The 25,467-nt window shown below is 43.6% G+C and overlaps 1 protein-coding gene across 1 annotated transcript in view; it reads right to left on the reverse strand.

Annotated features, from left to right (window-relative positions):
• Positions 1 to 25,467, reverse strand: part of herc1 (HECT and RLD domain containing E3 ubiquitin protein ligase family member 1) — a 61,211-nt gene that overhangs the window by 28,975 nt on the left and 6,769 nt on the right. The window contains 33 exon segments of the mRNA XM_030415066.1: positions 202 to 758; positions 1,183 to 1,266; positions 1,686 to 1,925; positions 2,114 to 2,284; positions 2,369 to 2,479; positions 2,570 to 2,676; positions 2,761 to 2,916; positions 3,248 to 3,420; positions 3,516 to 3,753; positions 3,958 to 4,078; positions 4,594 to 4,809; positions 5,436 to 5,707; positions 7,593 to 7,644; positions 7,781 to 7,901; positions 10,727 to 11,069; positions 11,916 to 12,087; positions 12,198 to 12,318; positions 12,409 to 12,523; positions 12,609 to 12,782; positions 12,945 to 13,169; positions 13,926 to 14,117; positions 14,290 to 14,422; positions 14,927 to 15,079; positions 16,969 to 17,190; positions 18,663 to 18,788; positions 20,099 to 20,264; positions 20,417 to 20,551; positions 21,267 to 21,438; positions 21,781 to 21,925; positions 22,211 to 22,338; positions 22,491 to 22,634; positions 23,758 to 23,854; positions 24,175 to 24,486. Of these exon segments, the coding sequence (XP_030270926.1) occupies positions 202 to 758; positions 1,183 to 1,266; positions 1,686 to 1,925; positions 2,114 to 2,284; positions 2,369 to 2,479; positions 2,570 to 2,676; positions 2,761 to 2,916; positions 3,248 to 3,420; positions 3,516 to 3,753; positions 3,958 to 4,078; positions 4,594 to 4,809; positions 5,436 to 5,707; positions 7,593 to 7,644; positions 7,781 to 7,901; positions 10,727 to 11,069; positions 11,916 to 12,087; positions 12,198 to 12,318; positions 12,409 to 12,523; positions 12,609 to 12,782; positions 12,945 to 13,169; positions 13,926 to 14,117; positions 14,290 to 14,422; positions 14,927 to 15,079; positions 16,969 to 17,190; positions 18,663 to 18,788; positions 20,099 to 20,264; positions 20,417 to 20,551; positions 21,267 to 21,438; positions 21,781 to 21,925; positions 22,211 to 22,338; positions 22,491 to 22,634; positions 23,758 to 23,854; positions 24,175 to 24,486 (5,894 nt within the window).

The raw sequence follows: 25,467 nt of genomic DNA on the forward strand, positions 1-25,467 counted from the left end.
TAGTTATTGATTGTTGAATCACTGAAGTTTGGTATCTTTTGTTCAACATTTTGAGAATCATGACACCCCTTTTATATAACTAGCTGACAGTTTGGTATACCTATAAAGGATACCAGTAAATAACAAACATAGTAACATACACAACGAAAAATGTTAAAGAACGGTGACTAAAAGGTGCCACAGAAAACTTCTGCTCAGTACCTGATGGTGATCTCTGCCTCGTCCCACTGCACCTTCGCTGAGGTGCTGCCCTCCTTCACCACTCCCAGCAGAGTCGCATGTCTCCCTGTCTGCTTGTGCACACAACGCCCACCAACACGCAGGCCTGCATCAGCACCGCCGATGATCGCCAGGACCGGCCACACCTCGGTGCAGAGTGTCCTCAGGAGGTGCTCCGACAGCTCCCCCAGGCCATGCTGCCGTCCATGGCGTCCCCTCTCCTCCTCCGTCCTCGTGGGGGTTTCTTGGCTCTCTCTCTGGGCGTCGTGCTCCTCTCGGCTCTGCACCGAGCGACTCTTTTTCAGCCTCTGACCTCCGCCGCCAGACGCACTCGCTGACTCTCTGAAGCAAGGTTTGATCTTGTGCAGCCGTTCGATCATGGTCTTGTTGATGCGATGAGTCCAGTGGTCGGTGCGATGTAAGATGCGGATCAGCTGTGTGGTGGCTTCAGCCAGAACCGTGGCCATGGGGCTGCAGACTGGGTCACCGGGGAGGAGGTCTCGAGGTGTTCCCCTCATCTGCATGTCACAGATCTTAACCTGGAAAAATAAAGAATAGTCACATTCCTTATAGTCACAACAGTACGAGTGTAGAGGTTTTTTTCTACATTATCACAGATGATTGCAACACAATCTTCAGAGTAAAGATTTGGAAATGTCAAAAAGGTGGGAAGAGAAACAGAACGCAGTCATGATTTCTAGTAATTTATGTAATTTCCAGGAGACCTTGCTTCCTGTCCAAATCTGCAGGGGGTCAGGGAAGGATGGTAACAAAGAAATGGGACTTGTCTTGGATGTTAAACCTAATTTATGTATCCTAGGGATCCCTCAAGGACATCAAAAGGTCAAAATGAAAATGTATTAATTTAAGACCCTACAGCAGCTAAAATACAGCTTTGATATACGGTCACTACTTTCTTTTTCCTCCTGCTTTTTATACAGGTGAACATTTAGGTTCTCTTACCTTCTCTCCAGGGTTACTGCTGTAAAACATCACACAGGGATACAGCTCTGTGGCGTCAACGTCCTCGAAGGCCAACTTTGGCTCCTGCGGAATCACAAGTTAGAGGTTAAGGATAGAAACAGAACCCTGAGGAAACACGTTTCATGTTTTTGATACCGTTTCTTCACTGGATTTTGAAGTTCACCTTCTAAAATGTTGTCTTTTTTTACTTGATAGCTGGTTCTCAAACAACTACTCTCGATCTGGTGGGTCTTCTGAGTCTTGCTACACTTTACACAAATTTATTTGGTGTTTCTCCTTACTGGCTCAGACTCAAACTCTTCTCAGTCATTTGGTTGTTTAGTGATTACATGCCATGTCTGATAGGTATGCGTGTCTTCTCTTTGAAAAATATAGAAGAAGAATTTGTATGCAAACACAAAAACCTGTATAACCGCAGTCTGTTCATCTGAAGACTAAAGTAAAGTTTGCTACAGTTTGTGATCTTCAGCTCAGTCTCTCACCTCTCCATTCTTGCCGAACGAGATGGTTCTGGCCTCCATGTCGAGGACACAGGTGATGAAGTCTCCCTGAGTGAAGCTGCTGAGCGTCAGCGTTTGCTCCCCGTTGTGATAAAGGTTTCCGCTGTACGCTCTGTACAGCCACATATCTGACGTGGTGCGGTGGTTGAAGTCGTGCACAGGCCACCGTGAAACGCCGACACATGTTCCCTCGTTGCCTCGGTTCTCCTTCACGATGTAAAACTACAAAGGGAATGAAATGAATCAAAAAAGGAGGAGTTTATATTACTTTCTTATCAATTAATGCTCTGTCTCTTAAATATCCCTCAATTCATCTCTGTTTGTACATTCAGACAACTTTCTAAGATTTTAAAGTTACTAGAACTCAAACTACACCAGCCTGCTATAGACTACACAGCACACTACCGTACCTTCCACTGGTAGCACCCAGAGGAGATGCCAGTGGAGGCCAGGCCATAGCCTTTACCCCCACTGCCATGCGTCAGCCCCTGGCCATTTTCCACCACACAACACTGAGCCTTCTCTGGGTCGAAGGACACTTCCTGGATGGGAAGGTTCTCATCCTCCTCCTCTGCCTCTCCCTGTGGGTAAAAGACACTGTCAGTCACTCAAACAGATCATGGTAATTAAGGACAGGTCAGGCACATGATTGGTTGGTGGCACACCTGTAGTTTGAGCTCCTGAACTTTCTCTTTAATCTGGACTGAGTGTTTGGCCTGAGCAATGGGAGCTTCCCACATGCAGTCAGACAACAGGGAGAAGAGCCGCTCCACAACCTGGAAGAGAACAAATTAGATCTATATTAGCTGACTGACTGACAACGGTCTGTAACAGAGGACTTGTACAAAGCAAAGTCAGTGGTTTACCTGCGTCATCTGGTCATCCTCCATGTTGGCCTCACAGGCAGGCAGGACGGCCTCCAACACATGAAGAGCCAGGAGCCGAGTTCTCAGGTTTCCCACCAGAGGGACTCCTACAAATCCCAACCAGAGAGTTCATGTCTCGGCTGTGTCCTCATGAGATAAACTAACACACATTTATCTGTGTTGTGTTTTACCTGAGCAGCATTTCTGTGCAGCAATGTTGAGCAGCACTTCGGTCCATTTTGGGGAGGCCATCTTGGACTGGATGGCTTTGGAGGACACGACCCTCCTGAGGAAGACGAGGAAGTCTCCGAGGTGAAGCTCAGCAGTGTGCTGCTTACGGATCAAAGCTGAAAAACAATAAAACACAAGTACAGGCTGCATTATATTTCAAGAAATACAAAACGTAAACCACTTTCTCTGTAGGTCCAGTTAATACTGCTCTCACCTGCTGATTATTATGTTCATTTTGGCACCAAAAACATTCCTACTGAACTTCTAATCATTAAGTTTAGTTTATATTTATCATTACACTGTTATTATAGAAAAAACATTGTTGGAAGATGTGTTACGTCACATTAGAAACACTTCTGTTACAATGTACTGCAGGTATAACTGAACATGCAAGACAACATGACTTCCTTTCCATCAAAGTGTAACGAACGCAAACACCTTTATCACCTCTGAAGTCTTTCTTTTCAGAGTCGGCGCCGTCCTCATGTTTGGTGTCTTCTTGGTCACTTCCAGCTGAGAGGAGACTGACTCCGGCCTGAGACAGCAGGTTCTTCAGCTGACTGCACAGCAGGTCCAGCAGCGACTGGACAACTTTGGGACTTAACTTGTCTGCATACGTCCTGCAAATCCAACAAGAGACACAGCTGTTGATGTCATATTTTGTTTGCATTGGATCATGCTCACTGATGTTTTATTTTCCTCCCTGAGCCCTTACCCGGTGCTGATGGCCAGTATCTGCAGCAGCCGTGTGGAGGCCACCTTCAGGGCGGTGCTGAGCTGGGACACTCCAGGTTTCTGCAGCAGCTGCAGCGGCTGCCCCAGCATGGTCTCTGTCCCGCAGAGCTGAGACAGGACATTGAGGAGTCCACTGGAGATGGCCAAGGAGACGTCCACCGGCTGGTAGCGAACACTCAGTGCGAACACAGTCACCAGTAGGAGGCGCTGCTGGGCTTCTAGGATGGACAAGAAACAAGAGAAAGAGTTGAAGACATCAGGTCTCTGTGTTTTCAGGTCACTGTAGGAAGTTCAGCCTGTTCTGAACGTTGCCCTTATTTTGACTCTTGTCAGACTCGTGAACCACTTTGACAGAACAAGTGAGAACAGATCTCTGCTCCTCATAAACTGCCAACTTAAAGATTTAATGAGTAAATCATTACCTATGTGGTGCTTGTTTGCCTGCAGCGCCCTCTCCAGTGTGACTGACAGCTGCTGGTAGATCTTATGAACAGCTGTCTGGATTTCCATCTGGATGCTCCTCTTAGCTGCTTTGACACCATCCTGCCAAAATAAAAGTATGCGCTTGGATGCTAATAAACAGTTCACGCAAAACTAAAAATTCAGTCTTTATCCCCAACAGGCTTGTACATCCACCTCAGACGGAATGTACGCTTACGCTTTTAGCTTAGCTGCTACAGTGAAGAATAAAAGGTGTAAAAAAAGGTCTACATGAATCAATTTGGGATCTCAGAGCTTATAGCGACTTGGATTACACCGGAGGAGCTGTTTTGAGCCATTTCAGGTTTTTGTTCAGTTGTTAATTATGTTTTAAAACATGTCCCCAGCTACCAGAGAATGATCCACAGCTGTTTTGCTTTAAAGCTCCAGAAATTCTTTGTGTATACTTTTTCCAATTTTCCTTCTGTATGGGGGTCAGTAGATCCTTTAAGATTATTTATTACTCTTGATTAAATCAAACACAACTTCCTAACATGTCAACAGGCTAAAAATGTAGGCTATTAATCACCAAAACCCACAGATGGAAGTATTTTCTCAGCAGGAGACCAGCCTCATACCTGATAGTGATGGAGCTGCACGCTCTCCCTTTTCAGCCCTCCGGTGCCGACGGTACCGAGGCCAAAACAACCAGCCAGGAACTGCAACCTGACGGAGGTGAGCAGCGAGGAGGACTGGAAGGCGGCGCAGGATCGATCTGCGTTCCCGGGCTGGCTGCCCTTCTCCTCCATGCCAGAGATCAACACCACAATCTGGTGGAGAGCCTCCAACCGCAGCTGGACATAAAACAACAGAACAGCGTCATGAGTAAATCTTGGACAACGTTGTTTTCAGTCTTTTTGGTGGAAGTATCATCAATAAGAATTCTAATAAACCTCATTTGTTTGGCCACTACATAGTTTAGGTTTGAAGGAGAATATGCAGCATTTTGTTGGCAACAAATCTCAAGAAAAGACCAACAATGAATGTATAAACACACTGTTGATATCTGTGTTTATTACCGTGTACACACTCACTGTAGTTCACTCAATCCCACACATACCGTCCTGCTACAGTAAATGTTCAGTCCTAAAATATCCTGAAACAAATGCAAGATGCCCTGTTTGAGAAATGTTTGATAGAAGTTACAACGAGCAGCTGTTTTAGGGAATTACTGTACCTTCTTTAAAGATGCAAGTATATACTTTTTGGGAAATATTTACATCTTCAGAGAATTAATGCTCCTGTGTTTGAGAGCCAAAGACAGGGCAGAAAAGTCAAATAGAGCCAAGAGACGGATTAATGCACTACAGAACGTCTCTGCCTTATCCATTCTTATCCACTATTTCCCTTCGTGTCTGCTGTCCAAATAAATGTTTGTTAGTGTTTGGTGCCTCACTTAGAGACCAACGCAGCCCCTCACCTCTGCCCGGCTCTGCTGCTGTTCCATGGCCAGGATAGTCGCCTGCGGGCTGGTGGACATGCTTTCTTCTGGCTCCTTGAAGGCTGGAGCCAGGCCCACGTCACCGCTGATGAAGCTGACCATGTTGTCGATGAGAGCATGGATGCCCAGCGAGCGGCTCAGGTCCAGATCCGATTCTTCATAGGAGTGAGCTGAGCTGTAGCTCCGCTGGCGGCTCAGTTTGGCCCTGAACCAGGACTCAGCCAGGGAGTCTGGGGAGCTGTGGAGTAAACCTGCAGACCAGAGGAGAAGCAGAGGAGCCTTCAGATGTATACATGCACCAGATAACTCTTTGGATGGATGGACCATGTTGCTTTTAAGCACTTAAGAGCTATGCAGTGCAATGCATTATTACTCTATAAGAGTTCATCAAATGGCCAAATGCTGATTCTTCATGCGGGCACAGCCATTATGGATTCATCTATAATGGGCACGCTGGGATTCCAAACCCACTGAGGAACAAATGCTGCAGCTGAGAAGTGAGATGGTAACAGGAGCTAAAGTTTCCATATATCAACTGAAAGCACTTAAAGAGACAGTTCACCCCCAAATCAAAAGGACATATTTTCCTTTTACCTGTAGTGGTGTTTGACCATCAAGATAGTTTTGTTCTGAGTGGCTGAGTTTTGGAGATATGAGCCGTAGAGATGTCGGGCTTCTCTCTGATATAATGGAACTAGATGGTCCTCAGATAGTAACAGCAATGTCTCTTTACAGATATCATGACCCGGCTTGTTGGAATCGGGCTGATGTAGGAACTGTTTTCTCTCTGCGACACCACACATACAGCAAGAAATCACTCACTGATAATAATAATAATTATATATTATATACATATTATTTATCCCTGAAATGAGCGATGTAAATATATTGTGGTTGGTGAGTAAAAATGTTTAATCTGCAATAAAAATGTAGATTAAAAATGTTCTATGTTGTCGCATTCCCGACTACAGTGCAATAATCTTTCCTCACTGAGATTCTTGGCTGTTTTTATCACTACCGAATCCTCACGTAGCTGATTTCAAGGAGCTGGTGAACCTGGAAGTCTTGGCTAATTGCATGCAGTGATGCCAACTTCCCCACGTCCTTTTTTAAACATCAACATCCAGCATTAATTCAGACAGGTACGACCGACTTAAAGCATTTTTCAGAGAGGATTGACTCTAATGTGTTTTCAGTCTTGGTGATGTGGAAACTTCAAGCTCAACCCCCCAAACAACCTCATCCAACTGCTCCTGTTAGCAAACTGGCTAACTAAGCTATTCAGTGTTACAGCTCAGCTGATCAGCCTCAGCCATTAATGTTTACATCCCATGCTGTCACATCCATGAGTAGATGCACACTTCCTCCTGTCCAGTCATATCGAGAGAAAGTAGTTCCTGAATGAAACTGCTAACAACAAGTTCTGTGGATTATCTTCAGTAACTCGGTCATGATTTCTGTAAAGAGACACTGCTGTTGAGTCTTTCAAACATATTTTCTTTCTGCTTTGAGCAGCAGAGTGTCATCTAGTTCCATTATATTGGAGAGAAGGCAGACAACACTACGGCTCATATCTCCAAAACTCGGCAACTCATAAAACCATCAAGATGGAAAAATGGAAATAATTCAAAATATGTTGTTTTGATCTGGAGGTGAACTGTTCCTTTAAGATAAAGTGTTGGACTGATGATTTCTTTAAAAGTGTGACTGGTAGCTCCATTAAACCTCTTCACGAGGAATGAGCCGTCGCTGTACAAAACAACAAACATTCCAACAGAAGAATGACCTGTTATTTGTACAACGGGCGGATCTGCGTGTCCTATATTTGTTTTTGCTGTCTATGCATTATCACAGAGTGTAGAATATGGAGTGTCTCGAGGTGAAGCTCAAAACAAGGCCCTCATCATGAGAGATGAATGAGGCATCGCAGTCATGGAGGTATGAGCTAACAAGAGGAAGAAACATGCCATCGTTTACTTGCTTGGAGCTCCTCTTGTGTTTGGGGCTCAACTGCCCCAAAAGAAGCAAATAAACTATCCACACAAGAATCAAAAGACAGAGAGACAAGAGTAACTAAAACACCTGGATCATCCTCACTCGCAACAATACACAGACCTTTGAACGGAGGATCTTTACCTCGCTTTTTGTGAGAGAACGCCAAGTCCAGGTCAACATTTCTCCGTCCACTCTGAAAAGAGAAAACAAAGTCTGATGAAGTTTTTTAAACTACACAGCTGAACTCTTGGTCTGCAGCTCATAAACACAGAAATGCTCATGTAGTGAGACAGATTGTCTATGAATGTGTATAAGAGAGTGTGTTCTACCAGAGAGTAACCCTCTTCGTCTGACTCGGGCTGCGAGAGGTCAGACTCGCTCCTGGACTTCATCAGTCGGTAGCTCGGGCTGCTCTGCACTGAGCGGCTCTCTGCACTCAGACTCTCACTCCTATGAACACATCACGGGAAATAAATTAATCATCTATGATACGGAAACAGTAACACAGCTCTCTCTCCTGTGTGTGTTTTTGTATCACTCATGTTGGATGATATATATCTACAGTGTCACTAAAGGCAGATTAGCGCCAATTGTAATACTTTCCTAGCTAAAACAAAAACATGACAGTTATCTTACATAACTTACTAACAAACAATCTTGTGACAAGAGTGCAGAAATGCTTTGTATCCCATTTACAACTTGGGGTTGTGGTACGCTCCGTCCTCTTGTGGAGAAAATGAGTACTGTAAAAACTAGGGTTGTCAAAAGTATCGAAACTCAAAAAAGTACCAATACTAAAATGTTGTATCCGGATACGATACTCATTTTCAAAAGTATCGACCTCAGACCTGAAACTTGTTATCATAGTTGCAGTTTCTTTTTGAACAACTGTTTTTCATTATAAATATTTAACGTGTGGTTCTGTTAATTGTTACATGTTGTAACAGAGGTTATTTTTTCTTGTTAATAAAAATATTTATTTTAAATTTTGGGGTCTTTTCTTTATCCTTGTGGTATCGAAAATGGTATCGAGTAGCGAATATTTTCCTGAGTATCGGTATCGAGTTGAAAATTTTAGTATCGTGACAACCCTAGTAAAAACTACAAAGTCACATAAGCAGACCTCCACAACGCTCTGTTAGCACTGGAGGCCAACGTGCACCAACTCTCATTCTGGTAGAGGGATAAAAAACAAACACTCTGGCTTGTTTACATGTCTTTTAAACAATCACAATCATCTTGAGCAGCACTCAACCCAGGATGCAGTGAAACAGTGTCAGGGGAATCGAGCTCTGGTGTTGAAATGGTAAAGGTAACAGCTGCAGGCTTTTTAATGTTCGTGCTGTATGCGAACATGTTAGAGTTGCCAGTTTCAGCATTTCGGTTAATAGCGTGGAGGCCGTTGTGGTTGTTTCATGTAGCATTGGGTACACGTAGACAGTGGAAGGAGGAAAAAAATGGAAGAATATGGAAGAAAAGTAAGAGAAATGATCCTGTTTTTTTCTTTACACTTGGCAAAACATTTTCCTCCCACCAATTTCACAGATTGAAAATAAATCAGAGAATCCTTTTTTTCACCTGTTGTTAAGTTACAAAACAGAGAAAATGATTCAGATCAGAATCAGAACATAAATGAACTAAACAATTTTAACCACAGAAATGACATATAAAGCCATAAAGCATTAAATCACTCAACAACAACACAGGGCTGTTAATACAGTGTGTCTGGTACAAAACAGGGTTGGGCAACATGTTCCCTGTGTCAGATATCATTCAACCCCCTCAAAGGAAAGTCGCACAACAACCCCTGGAAAACAGTTACCTGACACCATCAGATTCAAAGTGCTCCAGGTGGAATGTGGAGTATAAATACACTGAAGGTAAACGTTCAGAACAAACTTGTTGAAACAAGTGAAAAGTAGGTTAAGAATTTTGTGGAGATCTGCAAAAGTCTGCATCAGCAAATTCTGACATTAAAGAGTGAGACACACCTTCCCGTGGCTGCCTCTGGTTGGACATCACTCAGTAACTGATGTAACTATACATCAACAGCAAATACAAAGGTTTACAGTGTAGTTTTAGTTTTGTTACCATCATTATCACAACAGCCAAGAAGAAGAAGAAGAAGAAGATTCCTCTCCACGGGTTTTAAGGACACACAAACAAACACATTTTCTGGCAGCATCTGCAGATTTTGATCCAATTTTAGTGGCGATTGTATCCCGAGCCAGTGCTGGCTGAGACAAAGGATCTATTAAACGTTCCGATGGGATTAAACCTTGTTAGCCAATTAGTCTGTTTTTTCCATTCTGTTCAAGCTCACATACTAAAGAATAGGTTTCAAGTGTCTCGTAAAAACAGTCAACACACACAGTATGCACACAGAAAGAAGATTCTGGGTGCTGTAATGATTCTTCCTCTGCAAAAACATTCCTTCTCATAGTGGTTCCAGTGTTAAAGATCCGGGCCTCATTCCATAGTCATTGTTCTGAGTAACAATGCAGGCTGAGTTTGCAGAATTATGTTGGAAAAAGTGAATGTTTTTAGAAACAATCTCCTCTTCGACTGCAGCTCAGCAAAAACTGAGTTTTTTTCAGCACTGACGGCTCTGCCATTGTTTAACTATCACATGTGGATTAGAAAGAAATACAGATCTTTGTTTTTATGCCGTGACGACTGTCATTTTCATTTTCAAATTCTTAAAGGATATGGGAACTTTACAACAACAGCTGACTTTATCCTGGTGGCGCCTCAAGTTCAAGTTCAGTTTCTCAAATCTGTGCAGGGTACAGAGTCTTCCCACTCAAATGCATAAAGAGAATCAACCCAACATCTCTGATAGCAGTCAGCTGATCGTCTCTGTGCACACATGTTAAACGCCTGGAAGTGAAGCTGTAGGCTAATGCTAATGCTAATGCTATTCAGACACGTGCAGGCAGGCGGGATGGAGAGAAAAACTACTGGGACGATTGCTGATCCAGGCTTTGATTCCTGAAATCGAAAGCTTATTTTGAATGATTTTAAATTAAGAATTGAAACACTCCAAATTCATACACAGCATGAGAATTTTGTCCCCTCCGTCTCTGACACTGCATTCACAGGATGGGATCTCTACATAATATAAACAGTGGGAAAAATTGCAATATTGAATATTCATATAGGAAACATGAGTGTTTCAACCCATTCTTAATAGCAATTAACACGTTGTCTTAATCTGTCAGTACTGTTTCGTGTGTTGTTTTATCAGACTGTGTGGAGGTGTGCAGCGCTCTGACCTGGTCATGAAGCTCAGACACTCCTGTGTTCCGGTGGCTGACTGGGTCTGACCCTCCTCCTGGTTCTGTTTGGTCAGCTCGCCCAGCACAGGGCTCACTCCCAGCAGCAGCAGGGCACAGCGGTGGATGACAGAGTTACAGGCTGCTGTGTACAGGTCCTGGCCCTCTGGTAGACCCGTACTGCCCCTCCTCCCCTCCTGAGACAGGATGGTGTCGTCCTCTCCGCCTCCTCCACCCCCGCTCCTGGAGACGGAGCCGGAGCCCAGTCCTGTGCTGCTGCTGGCCCGCTCTCTGTCCCGACTGCGAGCTACTTCCCGCGCTGAGAGGAAACATTGAAAGATTTCTGTGTTGTGCAAATGCACAGACACACACACGAATCAAACACACAGACAAGATGCTGGGTTAGAGGAAAAGCAGCAGCCACAAAGTACTAAGTTCATGAGGAACATGCAAACTCAGTTTTTGTTTTTGTCTTCCGGTGTTTCCATCAGTGTATTGTATGTGCATTTTGAAGAAGAGGAAGAAGAAGAAGAGCTGTGTCCACTGCCATCTTCTTCCTGGGTATCCCAATAAGATTCCCATTCTTTTGGACAAAGATGGTTTGTGACGTTGTGTAACGGTTCTCTAATTATGTATGTCAGGGTCCGCATTGAGCAGGATTACTAACTAACTAATCAAGACAGATTATGAAATCCATAATATGTTTGAAACACCTTTCTTTCTATGAAGCTAGCTGGTGAATCCCTCACAGTCATCTGGCTACTGCATCTTCCCAGAACAGCAAAAAAATCTAATTCTTATTACAGTAAGAGTCACGTAGACAACTTGGTGAAGTAGCTGCAAAGCTTTGCCAAATCAAAATCAGTGAGGATTACCACTGTATTTAGAATTAAACTGTCTGTATGTTATTGAATAAATACCAAAACCATTAAAACTCCTGACACAACATCGGATTAGAACCCTGAACAAACATGATCAGAACTAACAATCAGCAGGACAGACAGCAGAGCAAATCCTTTTTACATTTTTTACAATTTTAATTAATTATTCATAAAGCAGAGAGGCGAATGATGGAAGCCAGCAGAATAAAAACTAAAAATCTAATCTAATTTATAAAATACACCTAATGTTCCTACTGCTCAGCACACTGAAAGCATATAAACGAACAACTCCAGGCAGGTGTACTCACTTCCAGCCGTCATGACTTCGTGCTCCCTGTCCTCCTCTTCATCGTCTTGTTCCTGATGACCCTCCTCTCTCTCGCGGTCGGCTCTCTCTTCCAGCTCTGCCTCTTCATCGATGGTGCGTGTGAACGAGTGCTCCTGAGGGTCCATGTCCAGAGAGTCCTGATTGTCTGAAATCTGAACACGTTTCATCTTTTAGTTTCATGAACAAAGCACCCAATAAGCACGGAAAACCTTGAGAGAAATTTTAAAAAGCAGTTTAAGAAACATAAAGGTTGTTTACACACCCTCCTCTCACGTGAAGAAGATCTTGTCTGGATGAAATCCATGTTCTTACAGGCCAGCAGGCGGTTTCGTACCTTATAAACACTGCGATAGACCTCAGCAAGGGACTTTGATGGTTGGTACCTGATGGGAAAATACAAAAATACTCATGACACGTGACACTAACAGAGTGGAAACCTTTAAACGGACACATCATACATCGTGTTACATTACCTGCCCTCTCCACAGCCTTGGCCCAGCAGCCCGGTGTGCTTCAGTAAGGCTGCCAGCACAAACCTGGACACAGTGTCCAACAGGGACTCGTTACTGAGAGACGCATTGTCCCAGTCTGCAACAGAATAAACAGTGCAGTCAGTACACTGCCACCTGTAAGAGACAACAGAATTGATTGGAAGCTGAGACAAAAGGCAGACCTTTGCTGATGGCATAGTCCTGCATGTTGATCCAGAGGCTGTTGGCAGGTTCTTTAGTGGAGCCCAGAGCCAAATCCACCAAGACACTTAGGTCAGGACGCAGCGTGCAGTCAAAGGGCTTCTGCTCTTCATTACCAGACAGTGCTGCCTCCAATAATGAGCTGATGCAGGTGTCTGAGGAGAGAGAACAAAGACTCATCAGCTCAACAAGTCACAGCAGAAACGACAAATGGAAGATGGAATAGATGGACTAGACATTGAGAAGACAGTGCAACAAAGTTCAAGATGTCCTGCCGGGATCTAAATCCACAACAGCAGAATCTGTCCGCTCCTCACCCAGCTGTGGGATCTCCATCTCCAAGCCGTTGCTGAAAAGCGGCGTTTTGAGCCAGTATGCAGTGTCCTGTTCCTCCAGCGAGGTGGCAGCTCCCTGCAACATCCCACCAAGGCAGCGGCCAACCAGCAGGGCCACCGTCCGCTCCAGGTCCACCAGCCACACCCAGGAGAGCGCTGGTGGCGGCAGGGACATCCCCGAGGCTGGTTCAGCAAAGTCAGATGTACCTGGAGAGTTTAGTGGAGAAGTATAAATCCAACTGGCCAGAAACAAGGTTTCCAAAAAGCATCAGTAAGATACTGAGAGCTCTATAATTCTTTTTACTGTGAAAATTTTGAAACAGACATATTGTTTGGACACATTTAACAGCCTGAGTGGGAGCACTTACCTGTACACAGAGCTAGAGCCATTAAGGAAAACACTAAAAATGAGTCCTAAATGATATTCCTGCCTTCAAGGGCTCACACATGAAAATGTCTGTTTTGACAGATTGAAGCCAACAGAGGAAAGTAAGAAAAAAATAGAAATGGTCACGTTTAATCAACAGTCGTGGTCCTTCAGCTACAGATTTAAGTGCTCTTGAATGCACTTTGTCAAAAGCACAATGTCAAGACTCTCAGCATAGTTTTTAATCACATTATATTTTCGATACAAACATTTAACCATCGGTGTGGCAGAAAGCCTTCAGAGACTCACTCACTAAATGTGAAATGAACCCACTTTCGGCACTTGGTGGGTGTTAATTTTTGCACAATGAGACACTTGTATAGATTGTGGAGCACATGAAGATTGATTTGAATTGGAAAAAAAGTGTTTTTAAACCGAGCAATGGATGTTACAGTTCAGCAGTCGGTATAAATGAGTAATGCTGTAATACTGTATATAAAAACTTTGGAAAAAGCAACAGCTAAGAGCCAAATTAGGACTGTACAGAGCATAATTTGCTGATTTGATGTTTGTGTGGCTTCTTGTTTCGTGCTCACCATGAAGAGGCCACTGCAGCTCCTGGTCCTCCAGAGGGGAGGCAGCAGGCAGCAGTCTGTTGAGGCGGTCCAGAGGAGGCAGCAGGTCCAGCAGGTGGCTCAGAAGAGGCCTCGCCACCGACACCGGCAGCAGCAGTAAGGAGTTGATTATCTGGCACAGCATGCTGCCTGCTGCTGACACGTAGATCACATCTGGAGAGAACAGAGACATGATCAGTGCTGAAAATCTTTTCAGGTTATTGGGAGTTTTGTCTGCTGTGAAAGCAAATAAGCAATCAGGGAAAATGTGAAAAGGCCAGTAAACAGGAGGAGGATAAGAAGGTCAACAGGTCAGGATAACGACAGATTCATTGATCCTCTCTACCTTGTAGCTTCTCTCGAATGCTGCCATTCCAGGAACTCTCTTTAATCAAGGTAGCTGAACGGGAGAAGATATCTGTGGCGTGAGGCAGCAGCAGCTGCAGATGCTTGTGGAGTAAAGCCACACTGCTGGAGTTCTGCACAAAAACATGAAGAACAAAATGTTTGAAAACTCAACTTCTCACCAACAATCAAGAGACTTTTATAGACTGAGCATTCATTTTGTCCAGAATTGGCCGAAAGACAGTAAATCCATGCAACTGCAAGTTACAACTGTTGGGTGTTTTCTTTCGAGATAAGCAATTTAATGACTTTTTCGGCCTCTTTATGAGACCATGTGAGTTTTGAAGTTACATAATGTGTAGTGACAAGTGAATAACTTCAACAAACTGAACATCACGGGGCATCTGCACGCTCCATAACTTTGCGTAATCCAAACTGAAACACTATGTTGTAACCAGTGTCGCAAGAAGACATCAGTCACATGAGCCTAATGGCAGCAGGCCGAGAAGTTCAAATAACTCCAAGAATCTGTTTCTACTGTGTAAACACCGTTTTCCCAATAATAAAACTCTTATCTGTGGAAGAGAGTAGGTCTGTTTGAACAGGCTGTACATCAACAAACAGTTCTGCGTCCATACCTCGGTGACAGAGTTAATGTGGCAGTATGCTAACAGTTGCTTTTGCAGGGAGCACAGGAGTTGGTGGAGGTGAGCAGGTTGGCTGCTGTCAGAGGAGGACATGCCCTGCTGCAGCTTATCACTGTTCTTCTCCAGCTCACCAAAGGCCTGATCCTGCACAACACAAACACACACAAATCAGATATGAAACCACTGCAGTTTCACAGTTAATCTATTAATATATATTTACAGAAGTTCAGTAAGCCACAACTAACTCTTGGCTGTTCGCTTATAGCTCATAACTTAATAACATAACATAACATAAAAAGTTTGGAAATCGGTCAAGCCAAGTGGACGTGAAACAACTGCAACCTTTGGAGCAACTCTGACTGTCAAAGTTACGACGACTAAAAGTGCTTCTTTCTGCTACCGACTGGCTGAGGTTGACATTTGCGATGGTGGAATGAGTTGGAGCGAGGAGTTTGGAGTTTACATAACAGAAGTGATAGCAAGAATTCACTTCTTTACAAGACGGCAGAGCGAGATTCTCCTCATACAAGACCTGTGGTTACAAAAAGGATCTAATTTCATAGGAAGCATTCTGTAATGTTGTGAGACACTTAGAATAACAACCTCTGCATGTGTGTAGCAACAACAAGCACTTTTAGTGGACAAAACATTGGCAGTCAGAGTTGCCCCAAGGGATTACCTTTGCAAGCCCAAAGCTGTTGTGTCGCCGCTGCTGAGGTTAGTGGTCAGGACTGACTCCAAAACTTTGGTAGGTATGACCCATTTAGGTTTTAAAATACCAGAATTTCCCGTTAAACTTGACCAGTTTGGCAAACTCAAGGCTATCAGTTACACTGTTGGCATCAGTGTTTCTCTCTCTCATATTACACTATTGTTTTCTTAGCATAGCTTTCTCAGTACAGCTAACCAGCCGACTTTGTTTCAGGCTTCAGAGGCTGAACATCACTAAGTTACTGTACATGAATGTGGTTTGGAAGTAAAGACACTTCTACTTCTGGCACAGGGACACATGTCAGAGCAGCAGGGATGTAACGGTTTACTCGCCCCAAACAGCCAGAACACTATACAGTACATTAGCTGTTAGCTAGCGGGCAGCAGCAGGCGTGGAGGGGGGGGTGTGTGTCTGTGAACCTCTCAGCTGAATTCAGCGCTCACCATCAACTCTTGACCTGTTCTCTGGCTTCTTTTTATAGAATTTCTATTTATGGAACGTTAATGTTACATGTTCTACTAATGGCGCCCATGAGCTAATTATAGAGGCTGATAATTGCATTAGACTCTTATGAGACACGCAGAAATCATTGCTTTGTTCCGACCTCCCTTCTGTAAACTGGATTCTTTCTATGTTCAAATTTATACCACCAAACTTTTATTTTATCCAGGTGATAACTGATTTTATTTAATTATACTTGTTTATCTACATTAATTATACTTGTTTATCTAGACGGGTTTTTCCATCTGTGATCCCCGTGAAAACAGAAAGCAGCTTATGAGATTAAGAAATGAAGAAGAGGAGCAAAAAGGGAAAAATACAGCAAGAGGCAACAGATTCAAACGTGGTGACTCAAACGCAGAAAAGCCTGCAGTCTAATCATCATTCATTGCTCAGACCTGCATAATCACACACACACACACACACTTGAAAACAGCCTGTGTGTGTGTTTAAATCAATAAGATGCTGTCTTTAGAGAGCGAGGCACTGCTCTGCCAGGAAAAAAGGCAGCAGGTGATAATAACAAAGGATTATATATGAGTCATGCTCTGCCTCCAGCACTCAAATACCGAGAGGAGCCGGGGAGATGGAGAGACGGCGGAGTGTAACAACGGTACTCAATTTGTTGACTTCACTGATGACTTCCTTCCTGAGTAATGTCTGCCTTTGTTGATTCTCAATAGATCATAATGAGCCCACAAATAATGGTTTGTTGTGGAGGAACACACACACACACACACACACACACACACACACACAGAAATCAATGAACGCAAACTCTCTGCTCTCCGATTCCGAACATCATCCGACATCTACTCACAGTGTAGAAGCCCAGGTTCCTGAGCAGCGTCTTCATGAGGATCTCAGCCAGGTGGGTGTCAGGGTGGCCTGCTGTGGCGCTGTACGTGGGGTCTGGGGTCGCTGTGAAGGCCGGGCCGGAGGGAAGCACCTCGGGGCCGTCAGCAGGAGAGCTGTAACCCAGGAGCGAGGCAACGTGGGTGTGGTCCTGCAGGCTGGTCAGGATGATGTCGAGCTGCATCCTCTGTGGCACAAACACAAACATTTTGAGAAGACTGCTGAGATGACCTGAAAAATTACTCTTTAACAGAACCAAACAATCTGCAGGTTCATACCAGGTCAGTCAACCAGGTGCTTATTTCATATAGAGACACACAACCCAGAAAAAAGGACGATGTCCAGGCAGTCTGTGATGACCCCGGCTGAGGCCAATGTCATCACAGACTTCAGCAACGACTGATTACACTCCTGTGCTTTATTGTTTTTCTCTCTGATGTGATTTATATCAATGTTTTTAAATGTTTTGAATGCTGAATTACCTGCACATGCACAAAGGTTTCAATAGATGAACAGCATATAATCCTGTTAAAGGAATAACTTGACATTTTTGAAGACTTATTCGTTCTTGATGGGAAGACTGATTTGACTCTCACACTGTCTGTCATTTAATTATACAGCCTGTCGCTAGTTAACTTAGCTAGAAAGAGCAAAGCTAAGCTTGTTTTCTTTTTTGTTAAGATGAAACAAACAAGACAGAACATGTTCATTTACCTTTGGGGTACTATATTATATCGTTACCATAATCTAACACCACATATCATCTTAGACTCTGGATATGACATGATGATCATATGATGATGTGATATGTCATACGTGTTGTCTTTTCCTGGTTTTAAAGGCTGCATAACTTACCAGACTTACGCACCCAGTCCTACTATGGACAGAGCAAAGCCGGCTGTTTCCAGTCTTTATGCTAAGCTAAACTAATCAGCTGCTAGCTTCATTATTACCGTACAGACAGAGAGAGGTAACAACCTTCTCATCGGACTCCTGGCAAGGAAAAGCAGATACCATCTGTTGTATTGATTTGGACTCCTGCTCTCTACAACTTCTATTTGAAAGCCTGGAAGAGTTAACATTAGAAACATTTCCTGGAAGCGGCTGCTTCCATTGTTGAGGTCAGTGGAATCGTCTGAGCCAAGCAGGCATTAACACTGGGAACACAAAGTCCCATACACACTGATTGATTGTTGAAATGCATATTGGGAAGACTGCTGAAATCACTGTGGCTGTAAGAGACCACATAAACAGCCTTTAACTCCATCCACACAACCAACGAACCAAAATGACCCCATTAACCAAGAAGTTCCTGGTATAAAAGATGCATTCATCTTCCTCCATTTACCAAACCTTCTTTCAAAACCTGTCAGTGTACAGCTGGAACAAATGATGCATTAGTTAATGTATAAACACTGCAGGTAAACTGATTCATATCAGTGGTGACCTAAATTTAGTGGCTAACAATGAGATTAATAGGAAAAGAAAAAAACGTCTACTAAACAAATAGACCACTGGTTATCACACAAGTAAATAAAAGGGACGCTTCAATTGAAGTGTTCCCCGTTCTCAATGTGAATCCAGTTCATTGTTCAGTTCAGGCTGGTTCTTACAGGTAGAACAGTGTTCAGATCTGTGTGTGAGGTTAGCAGAGGGTACCTGTCCTTTGGAGAGACTCTCCCATCTGTCAGGGCCCTGAGGCAGCAAGGAGTGAAGCAGCTCCATCCTCTCTCTCAGCGGAGGCAGCAGCATGGTCGCCCCCACAGACAGAGTCTCGATCACCGCCTGATGGGACAAACACACGCCCACATATTGTCACTGCCTCAGGTGATGTAACAGATCCAGCACTTGTTGACAATTAAAGAAATGACTGCCTTCATTTCCTTTATGCTAATAAAAAACAGAACGGCGACATAGAATGAAAAGCGAAAGACGTGACAAAATGTTCCATGGTGATTCATACAGACAACGAGTGATGACTCATACTTCAAAGGATATTTGTAAGAAAATAATGATCTTGGTTTGGAGGAATCAAAGAGTCGAGTCCGACAGTGAGAATGCACAGAGGAGTGTGTGACTTGTTCTACGTCTTTGCCAGTTAGGAATCCTACCGTGTTCTTTTGGTGCTTTCCTGTATCATATTATTGTAAACTGAATATCTTTAGATTTTAGACTGCAAAACATTTACTGTCAGCTTGGTCTTCACTGTTTTCTGGCATTTCTTTACACCGAATAATTGAAGCCTATATGGCGAAGTTTCAGGAGCAGGACCACACCTCAACAGCGCCAACTTCCGATCTTCCTACAAATAACCACCTGACCCTCTCCTCGTCTTTGCTCTCGTATTCTGCGCCCCTCCCCCCACCCACTTTCTTTCTCCCTGTTTCTTCTTTTCTTTCCTCTCCTTCGTAGGACCATGAGGGGGTTCCGTCGCTGCCCGAGTGCGGCGGCGGCGGATTCTTTACAGAGCTTCCCCACAACGCACTCGAAGAGCTCGAAGAACCAAGATCTTCAACGTTTTGTTTTCTCTTTCTTTCATAATAAATCGTTTAAACGTATCTTGTTGAAGGTCCTTGCTACTGAATTAAATGTTAAAGCAGCTACATTGATATTGTTCTTGCTAGCTTGTGCATTTCTTTGTAAGCAGGTTTTTTCACAAATATTTTTCTTTGTAAACAGTTTGCTGGAGTCATGGTGATGAGGTTAAGTATCCATTTGTGGTTGTAAGATCAATAACTGTGATATGACGGTGGTTAAACAAAGTGCCTGATACATCTATGTTAGCTTACATGTAGCCTAAAGTTAACAGATACGGTTGCTTGGTAATAATGAATTGTTGAGAGAGCGACACTTATCAACATCCCGAGTAATGATGATGATTTTGCAGAGAATCAGTGAGACACATTAACTATATTGAAAGTGGCCATCTGCTCACTGATGGTCTCATTTGCTTATGTAGGTCATAAAGAGGCATCTTCATTCGCATGAGACAGCTTCATAACCAGTAAGATGCTCCTCGAAGCATCAGTTTCAGACTCATTTATGTTAAAAAGAGACATTTAAAGTGAATCTCAGTTCATCTTCTTCTTTCTCACCTCCTGAATCTCATCAGGCACGGACGAGTCCATCAGTCTGAAGAGGAGGTTCCTCAGAGGCCTGGCCTGCCGACCTAAGATACTGGTGGCCACGCCCCCAGCCAACGCCAGAGCCAGATGATTGGACAGAAGCCGAAGGCACAGCTTGAGGAAATTATGATGCTCCCTGCAAATACACACGGATTTATAATATAGCACCAATCTAAAGGTGTCCTGGCGTGACAAAATCTACAACAAGCACATACAATGTAAATGTCATTCTGCTTTACACAGATGTATCTAACAGTGAGAGCGGCTTGCAGACAGGAGTGTACTCACCTGGATGAGGGAAACGGGAGAGGAGGAACTTCACTGTTGATGCCGTCACAGTAGCGCTCGAGGAAGGAGCGTAGGTGGGAGAAGGTGCTTTCCTCTAGGTCGACACAGTAGGGCCTGTGCCAAGCCACCACTTGCCTAAAGAGCCACAGTGAGTAAATATTTAGAAGTGCTTGTGTGAGAGGATGAATAAATATTCATTACTGAATTAATCTTTTTCGAGGCGCTAATACAAGACTCAGATTCAAAAAAGCGTGGTTGGCACTTGAGCAGAGGAACTGGATTTATTATGACTTATAGGCCTCAGTATGGGATAACCACGGCTAGTGGCAGCAAGGAAGCGTGGAGATAGAAAGCTCAAACCGAGATAACCCTGGTGACATCATCAGGGATGTGTTTTTTTTTTACTTTGGAAAGCTCCATGTAGCGCCACTGAGGATGTTATACAACTGTTCCAACTGTTCCAACAGGCTCCTCAGGACATGTTAACTTTAAAACTTCACGTATAAAGTCAGTGAAATGCCCTGAAACCACATCAACTCTCACATGAACGCAATGAGTAATTTTATTATTTGATCCAGTGTTGCAGAATGAAAAACAAATGTGTGTCTGTGCTGTAATTGAAAGCAGTTTGACTCTAACTGACTTCTGTAGTCACTGAGTAACACAGAAGGGATACACTGCTGTACAATGACCTTTGACTTATGGTACGAAATCCCTGTTAAGCAGCGACACCCGGGCGCGTTGTGACATCAGCCCCTACCTTCACCCTCCCTCCCAATTCTGTGAATTTATCTTTATTATCAACGTTCCCTTCTCTAGTGTCGGTGTATTCACTGCGATGGTTGCTGACCTGTCTCTGGGCAGGGCTGTCCATGCCAGGCTGTGGGACGTGCCGGCCGAGATCTGCTGGATGGCGACTCCGTCCAGGCCCACCACCTTCTTGGGCTTGGTGATCGGCCCTGTGGAGTTCCCCTGGCCACACTGGCCCATGGAGTTGTTGCCCCATGCATACACTTCATTGTCTAGATGTTGGATTGAGTAGGGAAAAAAAAGTACAAATATATTTGTTATGCTGAAACTACACTGAAGAATAATGACCTAGAATGGGTGTTGCACTGAGCTGTAAAATGACCTAATTTTATGACAAGCTTGTGATAAGAATTGGCTTAAACAAATTTGTTCTATGTATTTGCTATTACATCATGCTCCTTGCGACAGGTTTAACAAAACACTAAATCTAACCGTGTCTCCTGTGACTAGAGTATTGATTCCTGACAGCATGCAAATGTGTTTCAGCCAATGCAGCATCAGACATTTATCATCAAACACCTACAGACGAGCTTGAACAGGAAAGAGACACCTACCGTGCGATAAGGCCAGGCAGTGGCTGTCCCCTATGGAGATGTCCACCACCCTGGTGGTAGCCAGCTCCTCGATCAGTTTGGGTCTGAGCGCTGTGGCCTCAGAAGAACCACACCCCAGGCAAGCACCACAGCCCCACGCATACACCTAAAAACAACAGATATGATTCAACATTAGCAGGTGATTTCATTTAACTTTTTTTTACCCAGAACAAAAATATCCTGATGAGAAAACAGTGAGACTAAAACTTGGAGGCAAAGCTATGAAAGAAGAGCTTTGTTACGTAAGTCTTGACCTTGAAATACATCACTGTCATCGTCCAACAGCTGTCGGTAAGAAAATCCAACGTTGGAAAATAATAGAAGGAAATTCAAGGCTCCACTTTTTCTCAACAAACCGCAGCTTTTACTCTGTGCAGAAATGATGTCTCACCTGTCCAGTCGAGGTTAAGGCAAGTGACGACTGGCTTCCTGCACACACTTTCCTGATGAACATCCCCTGCAGGGCTTCCACTACCTTTGGCTTGTAGACTCGATTGGTATCACCGTGACCTAGTTTTCCTGCAGGACAACACATATTTGATATCAGGACAGTAAATCCAGAGCATATACAGACCTGCAAGAATTATGTGTATATTGTACAAGAATTATACTTTAAAGACTTAATTGTGATCTGAAACATTAGAAAAAGACATCGTTAAAGGTTTACAAACCGTTGTCTCCTCCTCCAAAGGACCACACTGTGCGTCCATCCTTTGAAAGTGCAATCGTATGGGAGCTACCACATGACACCTCTCCCACATTGCTGATGTCTTTAACCAGGGTAGGAATGTTTCGACTGTTGCTGTCACCGTGACCTGCAATCCAAACGATAAAAACATCAGAGTGCGTACATAATCCTCCATGAGGAGTTTCATCTTATCAGAATCGAGGTTTGATTAAGCAACATGGATCATGTGGATGCGATGCTCATAAAACACACAGACTCGTTGTTGTCTTCAGCGTGTGAACCTGCTCATCAGAGACGTCTGTCAGGTTACACCACAGTTCAAGTACCGAGAGTTGAAACTTGTTGACTCATTAAGAGGATCTAAACACTGGTCACGCTCTATCCCTATATAACCACGTCCAACTACTCTACAACGGGCTTGCTTTGTTTGTACCACACGTTGTGCAGTGTGTGCTAGTAGTGTTAATTAACATGCCTCAAACAGGCTCTACAAGACAGCTGACATTAGGTTCACCTAAGGATGGAGTGTTTGTGACGTCTAACACAAACAGTATGTGAGAGGTCCACGATTATAAGCACTCAGTTATAAAAAGAACATTTAGCCCAAGGCATGAAGGAAGATGAACACTTTCCACATAATTCCCCAGCGGCCCAAAAACCTTTTCCCCATAGAGCAACATTATAAAAGAGACGCCTGCTACTGCAAACAAGGTCAATTATGACTCTTTCTATTGAGGATTTATATTTTTAAAACTTTCCTCAAGCTAAATCTGTGACAGAATCATAGGTTTAAAGACGTTTTGCTCTGTTCTCATTGGACTGAAAAGATAACATCTTTAAATCACTTCTATTAAACATCTATGGCCACTATGTAACATTTCATTACACAATGCCACTGTATTGCAGGGTGAGAAGTATGATTCAGGATGAGATCTGGAGAAGCTAACACATACTGTAAAATAACAAAGCTGTCAGGATGAATCAAAACCCCACAGACTGACTGACAGCTACCAGGAACTAAGTAAAAACAGGCAGCAATGAAGGCGCTTCAGCCGTGTTTTCGGTGTGAGCTTTCATTTCCCAACAATGTGGTTTCTGTAAACTGTGTTCTGTACATCACACTGAAGTTTTAAATGTGTTGCAGAGTAAGACCTCTTTTTGTGAGATGTTTTGTTTGTGTAAACATCCCAAGAACACCCCCCATGTTTTCTGAAACCACAAATATCCCAAGACAAATGTCGGCAACTTACCCAATCGTCCAAAATCTCCTTCCCCCCATGTGTACAGCTCTCCATCCTCACTGACTGCAGCACTGTGTCTGTAGCCAGCAGACACACAAACCACCACCTGACACAATACAAAAGCCACACACATTATCACACTTTATAAAAGCCAGTAAACGCACAAGAAAAAAGAGATTTACTGAGTTTGTCATCAGAGAAACCCGCTACAAGATGCTGCTGATCTACCAGTAGTGAAACTACCATTACACCAATAAAAGTTCTGGTGCCAAATCACCGTGTGAGGAGGTCAAAAAGGTGGTCATACTTCTACTCACGACTGCTTCTAATTCAATACTGGATTAAAAGAATAAAAAGGTGGAATGTGCATCATGTCAATAAGATACCGTGTGTGAAGTTGTGCTCGGATGCTGGGTGAAACCTCACCTTCCCCTGAAGTGGCCCCTGGATAAGTTTAGGGTACTTCTGTGTTGAGCTGTTCCCGTGACCCAGTTTGCCATAATCACCGTCACCCCAGCTGAACACCTCACCCTCCGTAGTGAAGGCCAGCGTGTGCCCGTCGGAGCCCTTGGATGACGACACCTTCTTGATGGCACGGTGGGGTTCAAACGTCAGCTTCTTGAGGGTGGACTGGTTGTTGGAGTCCCCGAGGCCCAAGCGGCCGTAGCTGCCCTTCCCGCAGGCCCGAACTGAGCCGTCGGAAGAGATTACAAAAGTGCAGTACTGACCTGCTTCAATCTGCAGAGACAGGAGGAGAAGATGTGTGTAGACACAAAGACTGCAGGCTGACTCAGCATTCTTACACAATCATCTTACTGTCACTGAGTGAGTGACTGAGACCAACGAGCAAAATACTACGGCGTGGTCCGACTGTACATCATAAGACAACAAGACATATCATCAGCTACAGATACAGTTCACACAAAACTAGAAACTCAGTCATCATCTCCCTCCACGCTGAGGGAAAGTGAAGGTGAATATTCGTAGTCCACACAACATTTCTGGAGCTTCACATGAAAACAGATCTTGGATTTCAGGAATTCAGAGACTTGGATCACACCAGATGAGCCGTATGAAGCCATTTTATGTTTTTATCTTAAGTTGTTTTCTTACTTTTAAAACAAGTGTCAAGCTACTACAGTGGTATACGAGGAGGCTGCAACACTGTTTTGCTGTGAAGCTACAGTAATATTCAGTTTTGTGGAGCTGAGTAGATAATGACTGGATGAATTTCATTTTTGAGTGAACTTATCCACTCATCTTTTCAATTTTCTACAGATGTCTTGCGATTTTTCCATTTTATTCATGGCATCGGCACTTTGGGGTAAAATGATCTTATGCAACTTCTCTCAACAAAAATGCTCCAATGTCAAAACACACATTAATCACCAAGGCTTCCTGATATCGTGCAAAGAAATGAAGTGCAGATACAGTAAGAACAAAAGCTTCCATTCACGATTTATAACTGTTATCTTTCACTCCCAACAAAATAAGAGGAGACACTGTAGGAGAGAAAGACATCTTGATATCCTCCATCTTTAAGTGTCTGAATCAGAATATCTCAATTTAACAAAAACAGCATGTCATATGCTTTGACCTGCAGCTGTGGTTTCCCTGAGGCAGAACCAGTGAAATCTGCATTTGAATGCATAATCATTGTGTCGACAAAACAACCCTCTTTGATACTGATCAGGACAATTCACGCCTTGAGGTCAATAA

Source organism: Sparus aurata, chromosome 4 (assembly GCF_900880675.1).
Source record: "Sparus aurata chromosome 4, fSpaAur1.1, whole genome shotgun sequence".
Taxonomy (NCBI): Eukaryota; Metazoa; Chordata; class Actinopteri; order Spariformes; family Sparidae; genus Sparus; species Sparus aurata.